Source organism: Dendropsophus ebraccatus, chromosome 1 (genome assembly GCF_027789765.1).
Source record: "Dendropsophus ebraccatus isolate aDenEbr1 chromosome 1, aDenEbr1.pat, whole genome shotgun sequence".
Taxonomy (NCBI): Eukaryota; Metazoa; Chordata; class Amphibia; order Anura; family Hylidae; genus Dendropsophus; species Dendropsophus ebraccatus.
Window position 1 is genome coordinate 226,114,166 of NC_091454.1, and position 19,113 is coordinate 226,133,278.

General features: G+C 42.2%; 1 protein-coding gene across 1 annotated transcript; it reads right to left on the bottom strand.

The window, feature by feature from the left end:
• Window positions 1-1,178: 1,178 nt before the first annotated feature.
• On the bottom strand, window positions 1,179-18,883 carry LOC138785659 (olfactory receptor 6F1-like). The gene is made up of 4 exons (XM_069961841.1): window positions 18,872-18,883; window positions 16,294-16,440; window positions 4,364-5,276; window positions 1,179-1,363 (listed from the first exon to the last, which is right to left on the bottom strand). Exons 1-4 carry the CDS (start codon window positions 18,881-18,883, stop codon window positions 1,179-1,181), a joined length of 1,257 nt encoding a protein of 418 aa, XP_069817942.1.
• Window positions 18,884-19,113: the final 230 nt, after the last annotated feature.

Consider the following 19,113-nt stretch of genomic DNA (forward strand, 5'->3'; position numbering starts at 1 on the left):
GTGATACAATGTAGAGTAGTCAGTGTGCAGCTTGTATTACAGTATCAGGCTATGTTCACACAACGTTTTCCCAGCTCCATTTAAAGTGACGTCCGTCATTTTGAGCCTAAAATAACGGACGTCATTTAGCTTTCTGGTCTTCCCTTCCCTTCCCTGACGGGTGTTGGTACATTATTCTAGTTTAGGTGAACTAATTGGCCTTTGGGTGCGGCTTAATTGAAAAGTATATTGAATTTAATAGTAAAAATGGTGACAAAAGAAAAATTGTGTGTAAACAACTAATAAAATGTCCAATGTTTGCAAAAGACGTCCGAAAATAATGATCATGTTCATCATTTTGCTGTCCGTGGTAAAAACGTCTGTTATTCAATACATGGTGCGCATTGGACATCCGTCTTTCCATTGACTTCAATGCATCGCCATTGCAGTCAGTTAAATCGCGGCAATAACAGACTTTTTTTTACATATAAAAATCGGGTTTCTTTTCTCTATTTTTGACATCGTGTGAACATAGCCTAAATGGGTTGTGTCCTCAAAATAACTCAACACACAGCCATAAATGTCTAAACCTCGGACAACAAAAGTGAGTATGCCCCTAAGTAAAAAAGTCCAAATTGTACCAAAAGTGTCAAAATTTTGTGTAGTAGTGATGAGCAAATACTGTACGATCGAATAGATATTCGATCAAATAGTAAGGTATTCGATCGTATTGAATATTATCGAATAGTTCGCCAATATTCGATAAATATTCAATGAGCGTTCAAATCCCCCTTCTTCCCTGTTTTTCAGGTTTTTTTAGCCAATCAACATGCAGGGAGGCTGCCACAGCCCCTTGGTGTACGTAGCATCACGAGAATAACAATGATTGGATAGCATAGTCACATGACCCAACATATATACGTGTGTTCATCCAGTGCTACATGCTGCTACATCATACATAAATACAAAGGGTAGTGCAAGCACTCTGATCACCAAGTGCTTTGTGCTGCTGATACGTGCTAGACTGCTAGATCTAAAAAAAAGAGTAGTACGTGTCTTCATCCAGTGCTACGTGCTGCTACGTCATACATAAATACGAAAGCAGGCTGCTGTGCTACTATAAGGCACTCTGCTCACCAAGTGCTACGTCCTACATAATACAGCCGTCCAGCTTTACCTATAAAATATTCATACACCGTTTAATAACCATAGTCTATGTTCCCAGAGACTTTAATGGGATCGAATATTCGATCGAACAGTCGAATATCGGAGAGATATTCGAAAGAATATCGAAAATTCGAATATTTCACTGTTTGCTCATCATTAGTCGCTAGAAATCCGCTTTCACTCCTTATGACATCGGAGAGCTGGTGGATGGTGAGACCTTGGGGGACATTTATGAAGTCCTGCGTTTTTTTACGGGTTTACAAATGTCCCTGCAGCTCCAGAGCTTAGAGGTTTTATGTAGAAGCACATTGCCTCTACATAAATCCTGTGCGCACGGAGCCCGTCCATGCGAATATTTTGAATGATATTTTCAGTATAATTTTTCCACTGGACATGGGAGGGTTGAGGAGCACAAGGGGGGACATTTATTAAAAGGCGACAATGCTTTTTTAGGCGCAGAGGGGCCTGATCGGCGTAAAAAATATTCACAAATAGACCATTTGCAAATATTTTTTATGCCTATCGGGCCCATCTGCACCTAAAAAAGCATTTTTACCTTTTAACAAATGTCCCCCCTTGTGCTCCTCAACCCTCCCACAGATGCTTAATAGGTTTTAGGGTTCCAGCACCCACAGTTTCTTTAGCAACATAGTGGTGGTCTTGGAAGTTTGGTGTTGTGGTTAGGATGGGTATTATGTTGGAATACTGCCCTTTGACCCTGTTTCTGAAGGGAGGGGGTCATGTTCTGCTTCAGTATGTCACAGTACATGTTAGCATTCATGGTTTCCTCAATGATCACCTAATGAGCAGGAAAATACCTGATCCTCGCTGATCACATCTTGATTAGGCTTTAAAATTTATCGTTATCAGACGCTTATCTTGCTGTGTAAACAGGAGTTTTGCAGCCAATAGCAAAGGGAAACTGGCAGCATGAATATACACATCCCAGAACCGAATACATGCTTATATTCATGTGGTCAGTTCCCAGATCACACAAGCAGTGCGTATTTAACTTCTGCTCTGCTGTGTGATCCGGCATCCCATTCTCTGGCTCTTCATCCTTCTCTCTGGCTGTCAATCATTCTGTAGGAGGCGGGGCAATGCCTTGTAATTACAGCTGAGTGGGAGCTGACAGTGATTGATCACACAGCAGTGCTGAAGGCATGTATGCACTGGGTGTGTGATCTGGAAACTGACAGCACTGACAAATGCATATCTGTGCTGTCAATTTGTGTGCATCCGTTTTGATCTGTTTTTCCATTGACTTCTATTATTAAAAAAAAAGGATTAAAACACATCCGTTTTTCTAGTGTACATAAAAACATTTGGTTGACCACATTTTTGTGTACGCTAAAAAAACTGATGCCTTTTAATCTGTTTTTGATCCATTTTTTATAATGAAAATCAATAGAAAACGGATAAAAATGGACGGAGTTGCATCTGTTTTTTAATCCATTTTCACCCCCCCCCCCCCCATAAAATGGATGAAATAATGGATTGAACACAGAGTGAACGCAGCCTAGCACTGTATCACACTATTGTCTCACAAAATGATATGATAAAAAATTTACAAAAATATAAGGAGTCTGCTCATTTTTGTGAGATACTTATATAAAATATCACCACACAAACTTGTAGCTTTTATATGAGGACATTTACAGCCAGGTGGACAAAGGAAACATTTTCATCCATATTCTTATAACCCCCTCCCCTTCCCAAACTTTAGTTAAAAGGGAACTATCAGCAGGTTAGATGAATCTAATCCTGCTGTTCTGTCCCTATTTAGCAGGAGACACAGAGGATGAAGGTATGTCTCTTATAGTATGTCTCTTACCTTCCTCCTCGGCGCCGTTTCGGTGCAGTTAGTAGTTTTCTCTATGGTCCAGTAAGACCATTAGGATCACTGGGGCACCTGTAAGGAGCACTGCCCGCCCCCATAGTTTAGATTTGGCCTGCCCCCAACTGGTCCGCTCCATTGATTATAATTAGATGGGGCAGATTGGTGCTATGGTGGCGGGCAGTGCTCCTAGTGGTCTTACCCGACCATAGAGCAAACTACTAACTGCACCGGAACAGCACTGAGGAGGAAGGTAACAGACATACCTTCCTCAACGCCTCCTATACAATAAGGATTTATCAGCAGGTTAGATTTATCTAAACCAAAAATAGTTCCCCTTTAAGAAATCTAATTTCTTAATTTGTTCAATACAATATCAAGACTAGGTTATCAAAACACTCATAAACTTTCATTGACGTTCGTGTCCACACTTAGACAAACACAAGGAATACATTTATTGATACAGTGATGGGCCACGGCCACACACCTTTTTATGGGAACAAGAAAAGTTCTGTTTCGTTCAAACCAAAGCTGAATTTTGCATCAAAGTTTGGCCAACCTGCTGAACGAAATTTTGAAATGTTTGTTCATCTCTTCTTTTGATCTCTTTACATGTCAAAAAAGTAAAAAAATAAAATAAATTAAGATTCTGTTCCTACAGGGATATTTATTTGGTTTATATGCCCGGCTCATTGTCTTACATTCAGAAAGACCTACACTCACCGGCTACTTTATTAGGTACACCTGTTCAACTGCACGTTACCACTTAATTTCTAATCAGCCAATCCCATGGCGGCAACTCAGTGCATTTAGGCATGCAGACATGGTCAAGACAATCTCCTGCAGTTCAAACCGAGCATCAGTATGGGGAAGAAAAGTGATTTGAGGGCCTTTGAACGTGGCATGGTTGTTGGTGCCAGAAGGGCTGGTCTGAGTATTTCAGAAACTGCTGATCTACTGGGATTTTCATGCACAACCATCTCTAGGGTTTACAGAGAATGGTCTAAAAAAGAAAAACCATCCAGTGAGCGGCAGTTCTGTGGGCGGAAATGCCTTGTTGATGCCAGAGGTCAGAGGAGAATGGGCAGACTGGTTCCAGCTGATAGAAAGGCAACAGTGACTCAAATAGCCAACCGTTACAACCAAGGTAGGCAGAAGAGCATCTCTGAAGGCACAGTACGGCCAACTTTGAGGCAGATGGGCTACAGCAGCAGAAGACCACCCGTTACTAGCATGGTGTACCTAATAAAGTGGCCAGTGAGTGTATATTTCACAGTATGCACACAGATCTACAGGACATATACCTCTACTGTATTGTCTATACCAGCGACTTTATTATATCATTTTAAGAATGTTGTAATAAAAATAAGAAATATATACATTTTTTATTAGTTTCTTGTAAAGCTTTCCTTATATCTTTATTTCTCAAACTGTATATCATGGGGTTGATTAGTGGGGTGTACACAGTATACAACAGGGATAGGATCTTACTGATGATTAATGTTTGTCCTTTTGTTGGAAAAACATACACACTGAATATAGTCCAGTAGAATATGGAGACCACAATGAGGTGGGAGCTACAGGTGGAGAAGGCTTTCTGTCTACCAGTACTGGTGGGTATACGTAAAATGGTGCCGATGACTTTTCCATAGGAGACTATGATAATACAACTTGGAATGATTACTAAGGGTATGCTTAGCAAATAAATCTCTATCTGGACCATGGAGGTGTCTGAACAAGCATTTTCTAGCAGAGGAACATAATCACAGAAGAAATGGTCGATAACATAGGGTTCACAAAATTTTAGCATTGACGTTGATATGGTATAAACCAACACAAGGGAAAAGCCCAAGACCCAGCAGATACTAGCCAGCTTTACACAAGATGCACTTGTTATAACTGAGGAGTAACGGAGGGGGTTACAGATGGCCACATATCGGTCATAAGACATGACTGTGAGGAGAAAACACTCAAAGGCTTCAATGGCACCAAAAAAATAAAACTGAGTGATACAATCAATAAAAGTGATGGATCCCCCATTGTTCAGGATGATGTGGAGCATCTTGGGAGCAATATTTGAAGTCAACAAGATGTCACTGATGGAGAGTTGTGAGATAAAGAAGTACATTGGGGTGTGGAGGATCTTGCTGGTGGACACCAGGATAATGATCAGGAGGTTCCCAAATATTGTCCCAAAGTAAACCACCAGGAGGAGACAGAACAGGAACATTCTTAAAGTTTGTCCACCTTGAAATCCTAGGAGAATGAAATTAATGGCCACAGTCAGATTGTTCTGTATATATAGACAAAAAAAAAAAAAACATATAGAATTAACTTCATGTAGAAGATGACAAAGTGACAGCTTTAATTTAATATACTTTAAGCTTATGTTCCTATGACGTATTAAAGATCGATAACAATTGTTGTTAAACAAGAACCGGAAATAACGAACATGAACATTGTTTCCAGCCATTGTTTAAAGTATCTCTGTCGTTATAACTTTCAAAATCTAAATCAACAGTAGATCTGATATAAAACAAATTTGCAATTTTATCTTCATGGTTTATCTGTTGGTCCTATACAAATAAACATTATTATTATTATTATTATTATTATTATTATTATTATTTAGTAGTTATCATGTTTTCTGACTCTTCTGCGCTCACAGAGAGAAGGCTGTCATGTGATTGATGAACACATTGAGCCTTGACTCTCTGTACTGGCCAGAATTCCTCTCTTTTTTTTTTCGACCAGCACAAACCAGACAATCTGCCTTCAGGAGACTGGACCTGGATAGAGTAAGTATAGCTGTTATATAGCTGCCTTCAGGAGACTGGACCTGGATAGAGTAAGTATAGCTGTTATATAGCTGCCTTCAGGAGACTAGACCTGGATACAGTAAGTATAGCTGTTATATAGCTGCCTTCAGGAGACTAGACCTGGATACAGTAAGTATAGCTGTTATATAGCTGCCTTCAGGAGACTGGACCTGGATACAGTAAGTATAGCTGTTATATAGCTGCCTTCAGGAGACTGGACCTGGATACAGTAAGTATAGCTGTTATATAGAAACCTTCAGGAGACTAAACCTGGATACAGTAAGTATAGCTGTTATATAGAAGCCTTCAGGAGACTAGACCTGGATACAGTAAGTATAGCTGTTATATAGCAGCCTTCAGGAGACTGGACCTGGATAGAATAAGTATAGCTGTTATACAGATGCCTTCAGGAGACTGGACCTGGATGCAGTAAGTATAGCTGTTATATAGCTGCCTTGAGGAGACTGGACCTGGATACAGTAAGTATAGCTGTTATATAGCTGCCTTCAGGAGACTGGACCTGGATACAGTAAGTATAGCTGTTATATAGCTGCCTTTAGGAGACTGGACCTGGATACAGTAAGTATAGCTGTTATATAGCTGCCTTCAGGAGACTGGACCTGAATACAGTAAGTATAGCTGTTATATAGCTGTCTTCAGGAGACTGGACCTGAATACAGTAAGTATAGCTGGTCTATAGCTGCCTTCAGGAGACTGGACCTGGATACAGTAAGTATAGCTGTTATATAGCTGCCTTCAAGAGACTGGACCTGGATACAGTAAGTATAGCTGTTACATAGCTGCCTTCAGGGGACTAGACCTGGATACAGTAAGTATAGCTGTTATATAGCTGCCTTCAGGAGACTGGACCTGGATACAGTAAAGTATAGCTGTTATATAGCTGCCTTCAGGAGACTGGACCTGGATACAGTAAGTATAGCTGTTATATAGCTGCCTTCAGGAGACTGGACCTGAATACAGTAAGTATAGCTGGTCTATAGCTGCCTTTAGGAGACTGGACCAGGATACAGTAAAGTATAGCTGTTATATAGCTGCTTTTAGGAGACTGGACCTGGATTTCTGCTAGGTTCAGCTTTCTTTTACAGCATGATAACAACAACAAAAAATAAGGAATGTTATGAAAGAGACACTTGAATAACAATGTGCATTATTTTCAATCTTTAGTACATTGTGGGAAACTAGTCTAAGAAAGATCTACTGTAGTTGACATTGTTTGGTCTTTTCTTACCCTTGCCAATCAGCTGTAATCTCTAAGAAATTGCTTTCTTCCTGTGTTTTACCATGCTGTGTATTACATGGTTTTACAGTAAAGGTCATGTTCACACTATTCCTTCAATGACTGTTCACAAAGTACCTGCATAGGGCATTACGAAGGTCTCTACTGTGGGTCAAAAGTTAACTTTGGAATAGATGGTATATATTGTGGCAATTTTATTGATCTCTACTTACATCTGGCATTTCCATGTCCTGTAAAAAGATTATTATTGTAATTATAATGATTTTTCTCTGTTTTTATTTTCATTCATGTCAGTCCTGTGGTTAGTGTTCATATGGATCTGGCCCCATCTATTTGAGGTAGAGGTGGTGTAGTTATCAAACACATAAACCATGTAGAAAAAGGAGCCAACCTGTATATATACACACAATCTGTGTGATAGAACTATAAAGAGATTTCCCAGCGGTCTCCTATGGTATGGTCCACGGAGGATATGTAAGTATAATTCAATGTGGTCTTAAGAAGCCAATTAATTCTTTTTTAGAAAAAAAAAATTACATAAAAAGGATTTCAGTGCATACAAGTGGTTAAATCTACAACTACTTCTACTACTACTACTACTACTACTACTACTACTACTACTACTACTCATAATGATAATAATAATAATAATAATAATAATAATAATAGGGGTGTCATTAGGTGTGACTGTCCTACCCACAGGGAATCATCCAAAATGGAATCCGACATTTTATAGATAAGAAGAAGAAGGACCATATGACTTATGGCAGCGCCCCGCCCCAATAAACTCTCTCAATGATTGTATTATCCGGTGAATTAGAATCCGCCTGTGAGTTGTATAGTGAGGAGACATGAAGAGAATAGAAAATGTATAGATTAACTTTAAAGATATAAGAGATATAAGGGTGAGAATAGCGCCAGCAAACAAGCTGCAATTTTTTTTTTACAGCGCTGTTATACTTCAGCTTTTGTCCAAATGACAATTTTAATCTTGTTGACCTTGTTCACTACCATGATTCTTTATCCTGTTTCCTTTTAACAATTTAAATCGTCTTGATGATAGCTCCATGCACTGACTGTTTTACATATAATTGCATGTGCCACTAAAACTATGTTGTTTCGCATCAAAAAAATATTTCTGCAGTTCAATTAAATGGCAGTCTGTGTTGATACATGGACCAGACAGTTTTACCAAGAACTGTGCATGTGTTTCATGGTCCTCTTGGTGAATATTTTTCATGGTGAATTATTTTGAATGTTCAACCACAGAAATTACGCAGCCAGGTGCTAGTAGTGATATCTTCATGGCTGTGTAGGTTTGGTCTCCACCCCAAGCACATATGAACCTCCTCCATATCCTCCTTATTGAACACTGTTCCTCCCTATTTTTGTGGGAGCTGAAGCATTTTCATTCAGCTTTTTACATTTACAACGGTCCTGCCCAGAGAAGCAAGTCTCACACTGGATGTCTTTTCTCATCTACAGGCAATGCAGTCAGCCCAAATTTATCAGTCTGTCTGAGGACAGATATTTTTCAGATTTTACCATAGCAACTAGAGATGAGTGAGTAGTACTTGATTGAGTAGGTATTCAATCATATAACACTACACTATTTGAAATACTCATTTTTCATTGAGCATCTGACCAAATATGCAGTAAGAATTTGATGCTCCCCTCACCTTCCCTGGGATCGTGAGAGCAGCTTCTACGTTCATTGGCCGGCTTTCTCATGTGACCTCCAGAGTATAAGAACTTTGGATTTCCTGCTCATTGTCACATGCCATGTTTGACCTAGAGAGGTAGAGTGTATGTAGCAGGGATAGCTGGTGTGTATTCTGACAGACAGGCAGCTGGTGTGTATTCTAACAGACAGGCAGCTGGTGTGTATTCTGACAGACAGGCAGCTGGTGTGTATTCTGACAGACAGGCAGCTGGTGTGTATTCTGACAGACAGGCAGCTGATATGTATTCTGACAGACAGGCAGCTGGTGTGCATTCTGACAGACAGGCAGGTGATATGTATTTTGACAGACAGGCAGTTTGTGTGTAATCAGACAGACAGGCAGCTGGTGTGTATTCTGACAGACAGGCAGCTGGTGTGTATTCTGACAGACAGGCAGGTGATATGTATTTTGACAGACAGGCAGTTTGTGTGTAATCAGACAGACAGGCAGCTGGTGTGTATTCTGAACGTGTTGCACTGGGTTTAGTTACTCCTACAGTCTAACTGTTTCACTGTCTATTTGGGACAATAAGGATTGTCAGACATTTTACACTGGCAAGACTCCAAAACCCTTTGTTAGGGCTATAGCATATACCTATACTCATACGGCGCATAGACTACCAGGAATAAGCTACTTAGACAGGCAGGCAGTGTATAATTTTCCTGTATACACATCTGGTGGCCTATTACGTGTAACATCCAAATTGTCACAGTGCAGTGCTCTGCATATATTTAAAAAATAAAAAAAAGGCTTGGTATCTGTTGGCGTCATACGTCCATTTTTCTAACTATACCGAATACACCAGTATACGCCAATGTTTGTTAAGCTACTGTTTGCTAAAAATTGTCACAGTAAAGTAAATTATAATAAAAAATAAATAAATAAAGGGGAAAAATTGCTATGCATCTGCTAGCGGGATACATCTAATTTTTTAAATATAGTTTATAAGCCAGTATTTGCTTAGTGTTTCCTTAGCTAGTCCTACTGTTACCTAACAGTTTTTTGCAGAACATCTAAAAAAATACAGACTTATGAAATGCGTCAGGCTAGCGCAAAGGGACGAGGACGGGGCCAGGGAAATAAGGCAGGCATAAGCGACAGACATGTGCGTGGGGCAAGAATGTATAGTGCTGAGGGACAGACAAGTTTGCGCTCATTTAGTACTAGAATATATAGAATATATAAAGAAAAATTCCGTTCTAGTGTATACGCCTGTATACAGCTTGTTACAAAAAATAAATAAAAAAATGTTGCAATACTTTTTTGCGTTCCCTGTTGCCATATGTAAAAGTTGACATACAGTGTACACGCCTCTCTTGGCATTGTTGCTGCTGTCGCCTGTTGGCATAGGTAACATTTTTAACCCCTTAAGGACAGAGCCCATTTCCATTTTTACACTTTTGTTTTTATTCTCCTTGTGTTTAAAAGGTCATAGCACTTCCATTTTTTCACCTAGAGACCCACATGAGCCCTTATTTTTTTGCACCACTAATTGTACTTTGCTCTATTACCATGCTTATGGCACTTTTTATTTTTTGGTTTATGGGGCTGTGTGAGGTGTCTTTTTTGTGCCATGATCTGTACTTTCTATTGGTACCTTGATGCATTTTGGTCGCATTTTTAAATAGCATTTTGGAATTTTATTGCCCTTATGCCGTTTGCCATGTATGCCCTGTGTCCTTAAGGGGTTTATACAGTGTATCCTGCTGGATTGCCATAGTTTATCTTCTTTTTTTCTTTTTTCTTTTTGGGTGGGGTGTTTGCAAAACTTTTATAAAATCTACAAATCTCTTTTCATAAATTATAAAACATTTTTAACAAAGCATACTACAAAGCTCTTAAAAGCTACCAAAACCGCGCTAAACATCATTACACCGGGTACACTACAGAACACGCAAAGTGCAATACGCAACACTTTAAATCTGTGATAAAGGTGCCATAAAAAAGTCATATGGCATGTGACAGGGCCGGGCTAGTGATATGGTGTGTGACAGGGCTGGGCTAGTGATATGGTGTGTGACAGGGCCGGGCTAGTGATATGGTGTGTGACAGGGCCGGGCTAGTGATATGGTGTGTGACAGGGCCGGGCTAGTGATATGGTGTGTGACAGGGCCGGGCTAGTGATATGGTGTGTGACAGGGCCGGGCTAGTGATATGGTGTGTGACAGGGCCGGGCTAGTGATATGGTGTGTGACAGGGCCGGGCTAGTAATATGGTGTGTGACAGGGCCGGGCTAGTGATATGGTGTGTGACAGGGCCAGGCTAGTGATATGGCGTGTGACAGGGCCGGGCTAGTGATATGGTGTGTGACAGGGCCGGGCTAGGGATATGTTGTGTGACAGGGCCGGGCTAGGGATATGGTGTGTGACAGGGCCGGGCTAGGGATATGGTGTGTGACAGGGCCGGGCTAGGGATATGGTGTGTGACAGGGCCGGGCTAGGGATATGGTGTGTGACAGGGCTGGGCTAGGGATATGGTGTGTGACAGGGCCGGGCTAGTGATATGGTGTGTGACAGGGCCGGGCTAGTGATATGGTGTGTGACAGGGCCGGGCTAGTGATATGGTGTGTGACAGGGCCGGGCTAGGGATATGGTGTGTGACAGGGCCGGGGTAGTGATATGGTGTGTGACAGGGCCGGGCTAGTGATATGGTGTGTGACAGGGCCGGGCTAGTGATATGGTGTGTGACAGGGCCGGGCTAGGGATATGGTGTGTGACAGGGCTGGGCTAGGGATATGGTGTGTGACAGGGCCGGGCTAGTGATATGGTGTGTGACAGGGCCAGGCTAGTGATATGGTGTGTGACAGGGCCGGGCTAGTGATATGGTGTGTGACAGGGCCGGGCTAGGGATATGGTGTGTGACAGGGCTGGGCTAGGGATATGGTGTGTGACAGGGCCGGGCTAGTGAAATGGTGTGTGACAGGGCCGGGCTAGTGATATGGTGTGTGACAGGGCCGGGCTAGTGATATGGTGTGTGACAGGGCCGGGCTAGTGATGTGGTGTGTGACAGGGCCGGGCTAGTGATATGGTGTGTGACAGGGCCGGGCTAGTGATATGGTGTGTGACAGGGCTGGGCTAGTGACATGGTGTGTGACAGGGCCGGGCTAGTGATATGGTGTGTTACAGGGCTGGGCTAGTGATATGGTGTGTGACAGGGCCGGGCTAGTGATGTGGTGTGTGACAGGGCCGGGCTAGTGATATGGTGTGTGACAGGACTGGACTAGTGATATGGTGTGTTACAGGGCCAGGCTAGTGGTATGGTGTGTGACAGGGCCGGGTTAGTGATATGGTGTGTGACAGGACTGGACTAGTGATATGGTGTGTTACAGGGCCAGGCTAGTGGTATGGTGTGTGACAGGGCCGGGCTAGTGATATGGTGTGTGACAGGACTGGACTAGTAATATGGTGTGTGACAGGACTGGACTAGTAATATGGTGTGTGACAGGGCCGGGCTAGTGATCTGGCTTTTGACAGGGCTATGTAATCGGGGAAGGGGGTCATGCCACGGTCCTGATCAGTCTAGTAACTATAAAAAGACACGAGTAATTTCTGTTATCTGGTTCTCACAGGATTACGTCGCTGTCTCTTTCTGCTCCATCCTCTTTTACCTATCTCCATCAATGGCGTTTCGTCATATGGGAATTTTAAAACAAAAATTATAACCCTGGGTTGAGCCTTCCATTAATCGAAATTGAGTCCCTTTAAGTCAACTCTGTAAAAAAAATCAATTGACCACTCTGGGTTAAGTCCTGGGAAAAATCTAATTTGAGTCCTTTTAAGTCAACTCTCCAAACATTGAAATGGACACCCCTGGGTTGAGTCTTGTGTCATTTCACTTTTTTTTTTTTTTTTTTTTTTTTTTTTTTAACCCTTTGAGGACCAGACCCAAAATGACCCAGTGGACCGTGCAAATTTTGATCTTAGTGTTTTTGTTTTTCCCTCCTCCCCTTCTAAGAGTTCTAGCACTCTCAGTTTTTTATCTACAGGCCATGTAAGTGCTTATTTGTTACAGGAATAGTTGTATTTTGTAATGGCGTCATTCATTTTACCATAACATGTATGATGGAACCCAAATATATTATTTATGAAGATATAATTAGGTGAAATCGTAAAAAAAGGGGGGGTTCCTGTGTCTACGTAATGCACTATATGGTAACAGCGACATGACACTATTATTCTATAGGTCAGTCCGAACACAACCATATGCAGGTTACACAGATTCTCTAATGTTATCTATATTTTTTTTTATGAAATCCTTTTTTTTTGGCAATTAAATATTAATAAAATGGGCCTATTGTGACGCTTATAACGGTTTTATTTTTTCACCTACGGGGCTGTATGGGGCGTCATTTTTTCCGCCATGATCTCTAGTTTTTATTAATACCATATTTGTGAAGATCGGACGTTTTGATCAATTTTTATTGATTTTTTAAAATATATAATGTAACATAAAATCGGTAATCCGCGCACTTTTTTCCCTCTTTTCGTGTACGCCTTTCACCGATCACAATGACGCTTGTTATATTTTAATAGATCGGACAATTACGCACGCTACGGTATATTATATGTTTATCTATTTATTTATTTTTATATGTTTTATTTATATAATGGGAAAGGGGGGTGATTTCAACTTTTATTGGGGGAGGGGTTTTGGGGTAGTGTGTTAGTGTTTTTAACTTATTTTTTTTTTACACATTTGAAGTCCCTTTGGGGGACTTTTACATCCAGTACTTTGATTTTTACACTGATGATTGCTAAGCCATAGGCATAGCATTGATCAGTGTTATCGGCGATCTGCTCATTGAGCCTGCCTGTGCAGGCTCAGTGTAGCAGATTGCCGATCGGACCGCACGGAGGAAGGTGAGAGACCTCCGGCGGTCCTATTCAACGATCGGGACCCCCGCAGTCACACTGCGGGGGTCCCGATCGGTAAGTGACAGGGGACTCCCCCTGTCACTTACACTTAAATGCCGCGGTCGCGCCACGATGGCGGCGTTCAAGGGGTTAATGACACGCGGCAGCGCGATCGCTGCAGCGTGTCATTACCGGTGAGGTCCCGGCTGCTCACTGCAGCCGGCCCCCACCTGCTATGAAGCGCGCTCTGCTCCGGAGCGCGCTTCATAGCGGGAAAAACACCCAGGACGTAGAGTTACGTCATGGGTTGTCTGGGGACAGACTTCCATGACGTAACCCTACGTCCAGGGTCGTCTGGGGGTTAAAGCTGGTGGTTAAGGAGGAGGAAATTAGCTGAACCATGCACTTCATACTGTAAAATATACTAACTCAATTAATTATTAATCATTAGTTGGGGATAGTATGGACCATGCTAATCTGGAGCATATGTTACAAATTATAGTGTAGTTACTGTATATAGTACATTTGTACAAGCAAGACTGAGGCCATGTTGTCTCAGTATTAACCCTTAGGCGACCCTGGACGTACCCGTACGTCCAGGGCCGCCTCCCGGCGCTCAGAGCGGGGCGCTCTGAACCACCGCTGTCCCGGGTGCCAATTATAGCCCGGGACCGCAGGTATTAGCGGGCACGGTCCGATCGCTGTGCCCGCTAATACAGTAATGGGATGCAGCTGTCAAAGTTGACAGCTGCATCCGATTACCAAATGCAGCCGTTCTGCAGCAGCTGGAAGCAATCAATGTGCCTTTCTCATCGATCTGTGCTGCATATCTAGCTGTGCTGCAGTATACTGTGCTGCAGTGTACTAGAAGTCCCCCAAGGGCAATAACCCTAACCCTAGGGGAAACAACCCTAACCCCAGGGGGGGATAACCCTAATCCCAGGGGGGCTTCTAGTATATGTGTAAAAGTTAAAATAAAAGTGTTGTTATTAGTAAAAGGCCCCCTCCCCTAATAAAAGTCAGAATCACCCCCCTTTTCCCATGTTGTAAATAAAAATAAACAAATAAATAAACAAACATGTTTGCTATCGCCGCGTGCGTAATCGCCCGAACTTTTAATTTATCCCATTTCCGATCTCGCACGGTAAATGGCGTAAGCACAAAAAAAAAGAAAGTGCAAAATTGCGCATTTTTGGTCCCATCAAATCCAGAAAAAAAACGTAATAAAAAGTGATCAAAAAGTTGCATATGAACAATCAAGGTACCGATAGAAAGAAGACATCATGGCGCAAAAATAAACACCTGACACAGCCCCATAGACCAAAGGATAAAAGCGCTATAAGCCTGGGAATGGAGGAATTTTAAGGAACACATTTATGTTAACAATGGTTTGAATTTTTTACAGGCCATCAGATACAATAAAAGTTATACATGTTACATATTGTCGTAATCGTAACAACTTGAGGAACATATATAACAAGTCAGTTTTACCCCAGGGCGAACGGCGTAAAAACGAAAAAAAAAAAAAGAAAGAAAAGAAATGCATTTATTTTTTTCAATTTCACCACACTTTTAATTTTTTTCTGGATTCGCAGTGTACTTTATGGAAAAATTCGGCCTGTCATTGCAAAGTACAATTAGTGGTGCAAAAAATAAGGGCTCATATGGATTTCTAAGTGGAAAAATGTGCAATGGCCTTTTAAGCACAAGGATTAAGCACAAGGAGGAGGAGCACAAGCCAGGTCCTTTAAGGGTTAAACAAAAAGGCAAGTTAGCTACTGCTGCAGTGTAGCATGTCTAAACTTAGGAAACATGTGGTAGCCATCTATCAGGCAAGAACTTGTTTTTAAAGATGTTGAGACAGGCAGAATATTCTAGGATGCTGCTAGACAATCCCTGAAGGTTAAAGACCAAATATGTAGAGGTAAAAGAAGAGTGGACCTCTTGCATTTTGTATATAAGGAAATGATTGAACATCTGGGGGGTGGGGGGGGGGGTGAGCCATGGAACTTCTTATCATCTGAGCACCACGGTAGCAAGATCTTCCCAGGGACACAAAGCTTCCTCCTACAACTTATGAACTTTGCTGCAAACCAACTATTCTTGTAAGACAATCTCTTGCCTTGTCTATATGCTTTTTATATGTCACTCTTGTAACCTTTTTTCTCATTATTTATTATTTATTTTTTTTATATTTTGAAACGGACTACGCTTATTTTTATTCTCATCTATTGCACGCTAAGTAAAGTACGTAGGGGCCCACAGTCTAACACATACGCTTTGTTTGGTTGATAGGGGTGCATTGGAATTTGTTTGTCAAAGCTTTAGAATACTGTACATATGGCATTTCCTGTTTTGCTGCTTTCCACCCTCACAGATACAAAGTCTGGGTTAATCCAGTGGCTGTTTATTTTGCTAAACATCAGCCTGTCAGTACTGTCATTTGACAAGCGGTTCAGCTTATCCGTCATAATGCCCCCGGATGTGCTAAATAACATCTCAGAGAGAACACTAGCGGCAGGGCAGGACAGTAACTCCTAGGTGATTTAAGCTTGGACACCCAATAAGTGTAGGGCACCGAGGGATCTGGGAGGACAGGTTTACAGTTGGCCAGGTACTCCTTCGACACCCATGGATACTTGTTCCTCCTACTCACAATAGGCCCAACAGTGTTGGAAGTTTTCTGAGGGGGTGCAATGAAAGTGTCCCAGACCTTAGAGAGTGTTCCTCTGCTGGATGTTTCCAAACTTTGCCCGGAACTCTCGTCTCTGCCGCCAGCCATGTTAGATGTTTCTCCTCTCTTCTACAGGAATAAGAGAGGATATGTTATCCTTATACTGTGGTTAAAGGATTGAGAACATCCAGTCATTTTTTATCTCCATAATGTTGGAAATGTATTTGTCATGGAAAAAGCAGCCAAGCCGGAAGTCATCAATGTGTGCCAGACTGTGAATCGGCATGATTTTGCTGCCTCCACCAGAAGGCTCTCCATCTCCTCTGCCACCTCTTTTCCGTATCCACACTGATCAAATTGAAAGGACCCAACTTGAATACTACCCTCTGCAGTATATCTTACAACCACCTCCTCTTATTATGGCGTGCATCACCTCTGAGGTGCTGTGCTTCTTCTTGCTCCAGCTGATGAGATTCAGCACATCCTGTTGACACCTCATCACACCAGTGCTGCAGCAGTTCCAGCCAATGGCTGAGGGCCATGTTAAGGATGATGAGGATGATCCCTGGCCACAAGCAATTGTTCATGTGTCGGTGGTCAAGTGGACCTTTGCGCTAACCGGGTTACTCAGGGTCCGTCAGATGTCATGGCAGGGGTGGATTAAAGGTATCATTGGCCCTGGGCTGATCAGAAATTGTGGGCCCTGTGCTAACCATGTCCCTCTAGCCCTGCCCCCAAGCAAACATGAAGGGAACATACAAACTCCATGCAGATGTTGTCCTTAGTCATATTTGAACCCAGGACTGTGCCGCTATTATGCAGCGGGAAAGGCAGGGTTATAATGTAGACAATGTTCCCAAGGTCCCCTGTAGCCAAAGGCCTTGGGAGGTAGCCGGTTTGCCCTCATTATAATCAGCCTATGCGTGCTGTTGCAAGGCAAGGACGGCACAGTGGGAAAAATAGGGGGGGGGGGGGGCGAGGGACCGAATGACAGTGGCCGCCATTAGGTTGCGGAAGGCTTGCTTTTCCACAAGCCTAAATGTAAACATCTCCAGGTCCAGCAGTTTGGAGATGTGGCACCCATATGGGCTTGCCCATGTGGGTGAGTTGTTTAAAAATTTAAAGAGGACGTGTCTGACCACATCTCACACACACACAATGACAGTTAGTGGTGGGTGCTGTTTGATTTCCCCCTTGCCTACGCCATCTGCGGTTGTCATAGGCAACGTGATTTCAAGGGGTGCTGGGAAATGTTTCTAAGGCTTACAATTTGGCTTTCTGTCCATGCCAATGTAGAGAAAAGAAGGTTTCCGGTGCTAACCATGTCCCTCTAGCCCTGCCCCCAAGCAAACATGAAGGGAACATACAAACTCCATGCAGATGTTGTCCTTAGTCATATTTGAACCCAGGACTGTGCGCTATTATGTAGCGGGAAAGGCAGGGTTATAATGTAGACAATGTTCCCAAGGTCCCCTGTAGCCAAAGGCCTTGGGAGGTAGCCGGTTTGCCCTCATTATAATCAGCCTATGCGTGCTGTTGCAAGGCAAGGACGGCACAGTGGGAAAAATAGGGGGGGGGGGGGGGGGCGAGGGACCGAATGACAGTGGCCGCCATTAGGTTGCGGAAGGCTTGCTTTTCCACAAACCTAAATGTAAACATCTCCAGGTCCAGCAGTTTGGAGATGTGGCACCCATATGGGCTTGCCCATGTGGGTGAGTTGTTTAAAAATTTAAAGAGGACGTGTCTGACCACATCTCACACACACACAATGACAGTTAGTGGTGGGTGCTGTTTGATTTCCCCCTTGCCTACGCCATCTGCGGTTGTCATAGGCAACGTGATTTCAAGGGGTGCGGGGAAATGTTTCTAAGGCTTACAATTTGGCTTTCTGTCCATGCCAATGTAGAGAAAAGAAGGTTTCCGTATGTATTTTTGACTTTGCAAAGAGGTTATATTGTGTTTGGAGTGTATTATGGAGAGGCTTTGATAGTGGCATAATGCTGCGACTTTGGCATGTTAGATGCAGCCAGGCATGCTTCCCCTGCTGTCCCAGTTGCAGTCCAGAGGTGTTTGCATAAATTTCTGAGGTGCCATGGTAGACTTGGAAACCTAAATTTGACCACTTGGAGATCACCAAGTCACAAGCATTTTTCTCCCATAGACTTTAACGGGATTCGATATTCGATCGAATAGTCAAACTTTGAGGTCTGCTCGAATCGAATTTCTAACTTTTGAATATTTAACTACTTGCTCATCTCTAAAAAGAACCCTTATACAAGCTGACTTCTTTAGGCTGGATTCACACTGCGTTTCAGCATTTTTTTTTTCATCCGTTATATGCAACCACAAAAAAGGATGAAAAATCCTGGATTTTTTTAATCCATTTTTGCATTTATTTTCATTATTAAAAAGATTAAAAACAGGTCAAAACACATCAGTTTTTTTAGTGTACACAAAAACAAAAAATGTATGTTTTTTTTTTATAATAGAAGTCACGTGCACATGCATCAATTTGTCATCTGTTTTTTGCATGAATGAAAAAAATTGATATGTCTCTTACCTTCCTCGTCATTGTTCCTGTCCACACATAGACAAACATAAAGAATACACTTATAGATACAATGATGGGCCACGGCCACACACCTTTTTTTGGGGGATTAAGAAAAGTTCTGTTTCGTTCAAAACAAAAATAATATTTGCATCAAAGTTTAGCCAACCTGCTGAACCGAACTTTTAAAAAGTTTGTTCATCTCTTCTTTTAAACTCTTTACATGTCAGAAAAAGTTATACAAAAATATTGAT

What these genes read in the sequence shown, in the direction of transcription:
- LOC138785659 (XM_069961841.1), bottom strand. An exon ending in CCAACACTGTTGGGCCTATT is followed by an intron (nt 5,277 to 16,293) that starts GTGAGTAGGAGG and finishes CTATATATACAG; the next exon opens with AACAATCTGACTGTGGCCAT. An exon ending in ACAAGAAACTAATAAAAAAT is followed by an intron (nt 1,364 to 4,363) that starts GTATATATTTCT and finishes ATGTCCCCCAAG; the next exon opens with GTCTCACCATCCACCAGCTC.